This window comes from Condylura cristata, unplaced genomic scaffold, assembly GCF_000260355.1.
Source record: "Condylura cristata isolate star-nosed mole 26May11 unplaced genomic scaffold, ConCri1.0 scaffold00007, whole genome shotgun sequence".
Taxonomy (NCBI): Eukaryota; Metazoa; Chordata; class Mammalia; order Eulipotyphla; family Talpidae; genus Condylura; species Condylura cristata.
Genome location: NW_004567108.1, coordinates 61,321,023 through 61,328,901, shown reverse-complemented (window position 1 = coordinate 61,328,901; position 7,879 = coordinate 61,321,023). Strand labels below are relative to the sequence as shown.

At 35.2% G+C, this 7,879-nt stretch overlaps 1 protein-coding gene across 1 annotated transcript in view; it reads right to left on the bottom strand.

Annotated features, from left to right (window-relative positions):
• Positions 1-726: 726 nt before the first annotated feature.
• FER (fer (fps/fes related) tyrosine kinase) overlaps positions 727-7,879 on the bottom strand; it is a 382,708-nt gene continuing 375,555 nt past the window's right edge. The window contains exons 19-20 of the mRNA XM_004678363.2: positions 2,947-3,069; positions 727-1,828 (exon numbers count right to left, since the gene is read on the bottom strand). Coding sequence (XP_004678420.1) covers positions 1,683-1,828; positions 2,947-3,069 — 269 coding nt within the window. The 3' untranslated portion in view covers positions 727-1,682. The remainder of the gene's footprint in view (positions 1,829-2,946; positions 3,070-7,879) is intronic.

Below are 7,879 nucleotides of genomic sequence, written 5' to 3'. Positions count from 1 at the left end.
GATGTAGTAATCATTAATTGTTTCTAAAAGTTTCAAGGAGATTAAAATGGCACACACACGCCATTTTCCACTTCATTGTTATCCTTTACCCTCTTAAAAGTATGGAGTGTGAATTCTGTGCAATGTTATTCATAGGTAGCAAACAATTGAAGAGGGCAGGGAAGAGGAATTTCTGTCCCATAAGCTCTTCCCATGAATGTAGACTAAATAATCACTAGGTTGCCATCTGGATATGGGCCTGAGCACTGATCAAAATTTGCTAGGCTATATTACCCCTGAGCGTGACCATCTCCTATGCACATATTTATCCTGAGAGGCAACTATATACAGAATATGGGCTAAGGTCCCTGGATATTGCTAAGATTTAGCTCAATGGAATCCTAGTGTTAACTTTGCTCACATAGTGTTCATATTAAATGTCCCCAGAAAAGTGCTCACCCACCTATCAGCTAATACCAATTTCTTCCAAGTAGTAGTGTAAGGGGAACTGAGGGGAGTAAATGGCAACAGGCGGATTGGCCCTGCCTATTTCTCCTCACTAATGTCCATCTGACTGTGCATCACTGGTGCTGTCCTACTTCACGGCAGCACGTGTCCATGTACACACACACAGGTGCGCAGACAGATATGTCTGTCAATGAGGATCATGAGATTCTAACAATTATGAAAGAGGTCTGGATGAGGGGAATTAGTTTCTGGGATGCCTCCTTTGAAGGGATGGGCCTTACCAAAAAGTACACTATTATTTCTGTGAACTTGTGCCTTACATTTTGTCTCAACTTTTTTTTTTGTAGCCATTATGAACTCTCTTACCCATGAACTTAAAACATTTTTGAGACCCTTTTATTTTCTGTGAATTCAGAGCAAAAGAGTGCGTTTTTAAAGGTCTATCTGTGTGTGTGTGTTATCTGGTGAGAAAGCACATTTTATATTTTCTTCCTCTCTGATCACTCCTTTATCTGATCTTCCCTAAATGACCCTGCACCCCAGCTCTTTCAAACTCATTTCTCACAATCACAGTGCTCTAAAAGTTGCTGCCTCAACTGTAACAGTGTGTTAGTCAAAACTTTACAAGTATCATTCTCTGATGGGACAGAAATGATAACCTTACTACAATACAAGAGCATGATGACTCTACATGGCAATTTGTTTGTTTGTTTGGCAATTAGAAAAAAAGAACTCTAGGAGGTCCAAATAATTCTCCACATAAAATGACATTTACAAATATAATCTTGCCTTTCTTGGCAGAGCAGGAAGACAAGATTGGCTGGAATGTGTCCTGCAAACATGGCATTACCAGTACAGCTTACAGCACCAACTGAGGAGAGGCTGTAGCACAGGAGAGTAGCCCAAGAACTGTGCTGAAGTATAAAACTTTGAGCAATGTCAATGGTCCTGGGGTGAAAATGATCTGTAAACCTCATGGTTACTGCCTGTGCTTTTTTTATTTATAATGGCCTGAAATGGCAGGATTGCTGTGGTGAGCTCATAAAGCCCCTGGTAGGGCTGTCTATTTCTTCAATGCTTTTTTCTTTTTTTTAAAAGTGGCACATATTTTTAAAAAGTTAATAAAAAAATAACCTTAGAAGATTGTTGCAGGTAATGTGGTATAAACTCATTGTTAATGAGAACAATGTCACTCTGCTGGAGGACAGAATTGAGGCTGAGGGGGTGCTTCTCCGTCACTGTGTGATTTTCTTCTTGATGGCTGCCAGCTCTTTCTGAAGCTCAGCGAACTTGGGGCGGTGTTCAGGTTTATAATCCCAACACCTCATCATGATTTTAAAGATATCTTCCGGACAGTTCTGAGGGGCTGACATTCGGTATCCTGAAGAACAACAAAGAGTTTAGAATGGAGCTAATAATACAAGTTCACGCAGGGCATTATGCAATGTGCAAAGTTTAGTTGCATTATGTTATGGATATAATAGAAAAAAAAAATCATTTCAGGACAAACTGAATGTTTTCTACAAGAGATGCAGAATTCATTATCACAGCACCAAAGAATTGCCTTCTATTTCAAAGACATTCTTTGTTCATTTGCCCAAAGTCTGATGGAAGATGCAGCACATACAAATGCATATTTTAGTTGCTTTAAGTATTTGCTATTAGAGTTTACTTTTAGTACTCTGAGCAGAGTTTTAAAAAAGTCATTCCTACATTTTAGGTTTTTGAAGATAAAAGAGGGATAAGGATTTTATCGATAGTCAAATAAAAATCATGTAAATTTTGCTTCCTTACAATCCATGAAGATCTGAAGCCAAAGTTGTCTGGTGGTGCACAAGGTTTGCACTGGGCAGTCTATGTGCCTATGTGTTTGCCTTAGGAATGAAGATAGATGTCTGTGAAGCGGGGAGGAGGAGAGGGACAACAGAAGCTATAAAATCAACCTCCTACACCCAACTGTACAAACACACCACTTTAGGTGGGTCAAAGGCTTGGGCATCGAACGTGGTCAAACATTGTTTCTGTTGAAAGCTGTGGAGTAGTCCAGTGCATGCCAATATGTCACAATCCCCTATTTATCCCACCCCTGATCTGGGAACACCAAAGGATTTCTTCGCAAGTGTTATAAAACTCAAGAACTTCCTCCTGAAGACTATTAGCAATAATATTAATGGTGCTTCCTTGGTGTAAAATAAAAAAAATAGGGCAGTGTTCCTCAACCTCCTATGTCCCTTGAAGACAGTAATCAGCACAACCTGGCAGATGTGATGCCAGGCAGGGGAGTGGAAGAAAAGTCTATAGGACTCCATTTTTCAAATGCTGAGATCTTTTAAAATTTATGTTGCATAAATATCTTCCCACCCACGGGGTTCAACAGAAGATTTATCAACATTTATCTGCTCTCTATTTAGATTCTCAAACAGTATGTGCCTTCTCCTTTTCCCCCAGGAAACCAATGCCACAGCCTTGTAGACACCATTACCCACACCTTTGGCTCACCTCTTTCTACTTGCTCCCGTGCTTGCTGATTTGTCATCCCAGGGTATGGGCAGACCCCTAAGCTGAAGGTTTCCCAGAGGAGAATGCCAAAGCTCCACACGTCACTCTCAGAACTGTATCTCCCTGGAGGCAAACAAAACCATAACCCTGTCAGTGGAGAAGCAGCAGCCATTTCTGGATATGCTAAGTCCATGCCAGTCACATGTTAACATATTTAAACTCATGAAGGTGCTCTAATATATATCTTATTCTCTTTGGTAGTTTTACTTTCTAGCACTAGGAATAACACTGATTAAACCAGTTCTCAGGCAGCTAGATTAACCAAACTAACTTCCAAATCATTCCTCCCTGCAAAGAGTAAACATTCAGTCAGCACGCAAGATTACTCTCTCTGTGGTATTGCAGTGAGATGTATGGTTTACATTAAAGTAAAAAAAGATATGAATTTGTACACATAAATGTCTAGAGAGTACACAAGTTAGATTTCTGAAATGTTGTCTTCTGCCTGCATTATTTTATAACCAGTAAAATTACAAACAAATATAAAGCAATAAAAAAAGTTTCTTCAATTTATTTTACCATCCTTTTAAACAGGTATTACATGCTTAAAAGTCTCTTTTTCTCCACTGTTAGTTTCATTTGTGGACAAAAATTCTCCTGTGTGTTTAGAATAAAGTTGAGATTAATAAAACCAGCTGATAAAACAAGTTCTTCTTGTTGGTGCCCTGTTTTGTCAAAATACCTTGATGTACTTGTTTTATTGAGCTATATGACCTAAGCTCTTATGATTTTTTTTTTTGGTAGTCATCTAGATAGGTAAAAAAGATTAAAACCAACAAGTTTCTCCTGGATATCATGTAGAAATGGATGTGAAGCTAGAGACAGAAAGCAGAAAATTCCCTTTCAATCTCTAAGAGGTTAAGAATTTCCAAGATTTTCCCAACATAGTTGGTTTTATTTTATTGTATATACTTATGTATGTATGTATGTATGTATGTATGTATGTATGTATGTATGCATGCATGTATGTATGTATATATATTGCATATCATAATTAGACTCTATTTGTAGTGGTATTAAAGTTTCAAAAATAATTTCATATTCTCTCCTCCTATAGCTTTCTGGCTTAATTCTCCACTCCAGAATTTATAAACACCCCTCATCTAAATATGTCTTGTTACTTTAAGGAGGATGGCCCTTTCTAGATCAAAAAAAAAAAAATAACAAGAGTGTGCTTGCACTATGATAACTGCTTGATGTCAGAGTTTGAAATGTATTTACTTTTCACTTACTCCAGATGTGGGATAAGTTTCCTTTTTTGTAGATAGTACTTATGGACATTCACTATGCTGTTTTGAGGGGGATTAGTTTTCTTGTCTGCAATCTACATGTCAATTTTTTCATGTTTTATATATAATGACTTAGTACTTTTCATGAAAATAATTCAATAGCTATAAGTTAAGACTAATTGTTTAATAAAGTAAAAGGTATGTAGTATTAAGTTTCTTTTATGTGTAAGAAGATGCTAGGATTCTATATTAAGCCAAAATCACATTCCAGTAGTGGAAATTTATGCCCTAACTCTTTATTTTTGACCTCTGAACCTGGTTTTGCAGGATAATTTTAATGAACAAAGAGTAAGTTACAATTTTATAGCATTTTGTTACTTTTCCATCCCTTATTTGATCTTAAGATATCCCTTAAAGGAAAACATACTGTCATTCTCATTTTGCAAACAAGTTAACATAGATGTAGAGAGATATGGCTTATCAAGGTCATGTAACTAATGAAATAATTGGAAAGGAAAATTGGTCCTTATGGACAATCTCTTCACTGTAAATCCTGCCTCCCTTGCATTTAAGAGGACTTAGTTAGACCCATTAATTAAATACATCAGCTCCAAATTTTCAAGTGGGAGAAGTAAATCCTCATATAGCAATTATCATCCTAAATGTAAATGAATTGAACTCATGAATCAAAAAAAAAAAAAAAAAAAAGAACAGAATTTCTGGGTGCATCAGAAAATAAAATCAACATTCTACTCTTTCTAAGAGAGCCACTGGAGCTATACAGATAAACATAAGTTCAATGAAAATTATTGGAAACTGATCCTACAAATAAACGGGACCATGAAAAGACGGGGAGAACCATATTTGTATTAGTTAAAATATACATACAGTTAAAAGAGTTAGATATAACATTATGATAAGAGGATCATAACACACATATATTTATAAATACATATATATATACATATGCATAAACACACATATATTTCCATGTATACAGCAAAGGAAGGAACAACAACAAAATAATCAAGACAACTAGTAATAAACCTAAAAACAGATGTTGGCTATAATACAGTAGTGCTGTCAGACTTCAAAAACCCACTCTCTTCAACAGACAGAAATCAGAAAATTTCTGATCTTCAGACAGAAGATCAACAAAGGAACAATCCTCTTAAAAGAAGAATTAGACCACTTGGGCTTAATAGACATACATAAGGCACAGCACACTCCAAAATCCAAGTACACACTTTTCTCCAATGCGCATGGAATATTCTCAGTTGTGACCCACATGTTGGGACACAAAAACAAGTGTCAATGTATCATGAATACTGATACCACACTAAATGTATTCTATTGTTACAATGGTGTAAAACTAGGAATCAAACACAGAAAGAAAGCAGGAAAAACCTCTGATATGTAGAGAGTGAACAATACACTATTGAATGTCTATAGTGTTGACAAGCAAATTAATAGAGAAGTGAATGAAACTTGGAGGTAAATGTAAATGAAGACACAAGCTATCAGAATCTATGATATACATCAAAAGCAATATTAAAAGTCAAGCATATAGCAACAAGGCACAAGAAAACTCTCAAGTAAATGATGAAACACTTCATTTTAAGTAGGAAAAAACAAGCAAATACTAGCAGAAGGAAGTACATAAAAAGCAGAGAAGACATAACAATATAGAAATAAAAAAAAAATCTAAAAGATCAATACAACCAAAAACTACTTCTTTGAAAAAATATAAACATATATCTAGGTTCACAAAGGAAAAGGATGAGGAAATGATAATACTTAGAAATCAGAAACAAAGGAGAAGTTACAACAGAAAATTCATAAATTCAGAAAATCATGACAGACAACTATGAATATCTTTATGCCAATACACTGGATAACCTAAAAGAAAAAATAATTCTGAGAGGCATACAACCTTCTGAGACTGAACTTCAGTCTCAGAATGAATAGAAAATCTGTTCATTACAAGCAAGGTAGTCAAAAGTCTCCCCCCAAAACAAAAGTTTCACTGGTGAATTCTACTGACTTTCAAAGATGGACTAATAACCTATGCCTCTTGAACTGTTCCAAAAATTTAGAAAGAGGAAATGCTTTCAAACACAAAATTTGAGGCTAACATTACTCTGACACCAAAACCACACACTAACATCACAAAAAAGAGAGTATTACAGAGCATTATTCTGATGTACACAGATATAAAAATCCTCAACAAGATCGTAGCAAACTGAATTCAGCAATATATTATAAGGTTCATACATATAACCAAGTGATATTTATTCCTCAGATGTGTGAATGGCTCAACATCCACAAATTGATCAGTGCAATTCACCACATCAACAAAAGGAAAGACAAAACTCATATGATCATATCAATAGATGCAGAGAAAGTATTTGATAAGATTCAAAATCCATTTATGTATCATATGGTTTCACTTATTGGGAAACCATACAAGACATCAGGAATAAAAAGACAAAATTAACAGGCAATCTATAAGTCAGAGACATTCACCAGAGGAGGGAGAGGGAGAGCCATCAAAATGGAAGGGAAAAGCATAAAGTCTTTGGGGATGATTCACAGGTGTCTTGATGGTACAACACCTTTTAGGTTTTGTACAATAAGATACTGTACAAAAATGAACAACATTAAAATATGCAAGTAAAAATGAGAAAAAACAAAATATATATTTATGATTAAAAAAATTAGAATAATTGGGCATAGAATAAGTACACCATAAATGATAAAGGCCACATATGACAAACCACAGCTAGTGTCACATGCAACAGTGAGAACCTGAAAGCATATAGTTAAGAACAGGTACTAGACAATACTGTCTACTTTCACAACTCTTATTCAAGGTAATATTGAAAGCCCAAGGTCAAACAGTAAACTAATGGAAATATAAAAAGAAACCAAATTGGGAAAGAAGAAATAAAACTATCACTATTTGCATATTGCATTATAATGTGCTCAAAAGCTTGTGTATAAGACCTGAAACGATAAAATATATAAGAAAAAACTGTCAAATGTTCCACAACATTGTTTTCAGAGCTGTCTTGGGGCTTAACAACAGCAATAACCAGGAAAGGAAGAGCAAAAATAAACAAAGGGCACCACATTAAACTTACAAGCTTCTGTACAGCAAAAGAAACTATCGTTAAAATTAAAAGATACACTACTGAATGGGAGAAATAAAAATCACAACATATATCCAACAAGGTGCTAATATTCAGATTCCCCAAAACCTCATATAAACCAATAAAATGAAAATAAATAATTCAATAAAAAGACATAAAGAGCAGAAACAACATTGAGGACTCATCTCTAGAAGCAAGGGACATGAAAGAGAAGACTACATCAAACTAAAAAGCTTCTATACAGCAAAAGAAACTTACTAAAATGAGGAGAGATCTTACTGAATGGGAGAAAATATTTGTATACCATCCAAACGATAAGGGACTGATATCAGAGATCTAAATAGGGCTCATACAATGCCAACCCGATCAAAAAATGGGCATAAGAACTAAAAAGACACTTCTCCAAAGAAGACATACAGATTGCCAAAACACACATGAAAAAAATATTCATTATTTCTATCATCAGGGAAGTCCAAATCAAAACCACAATGA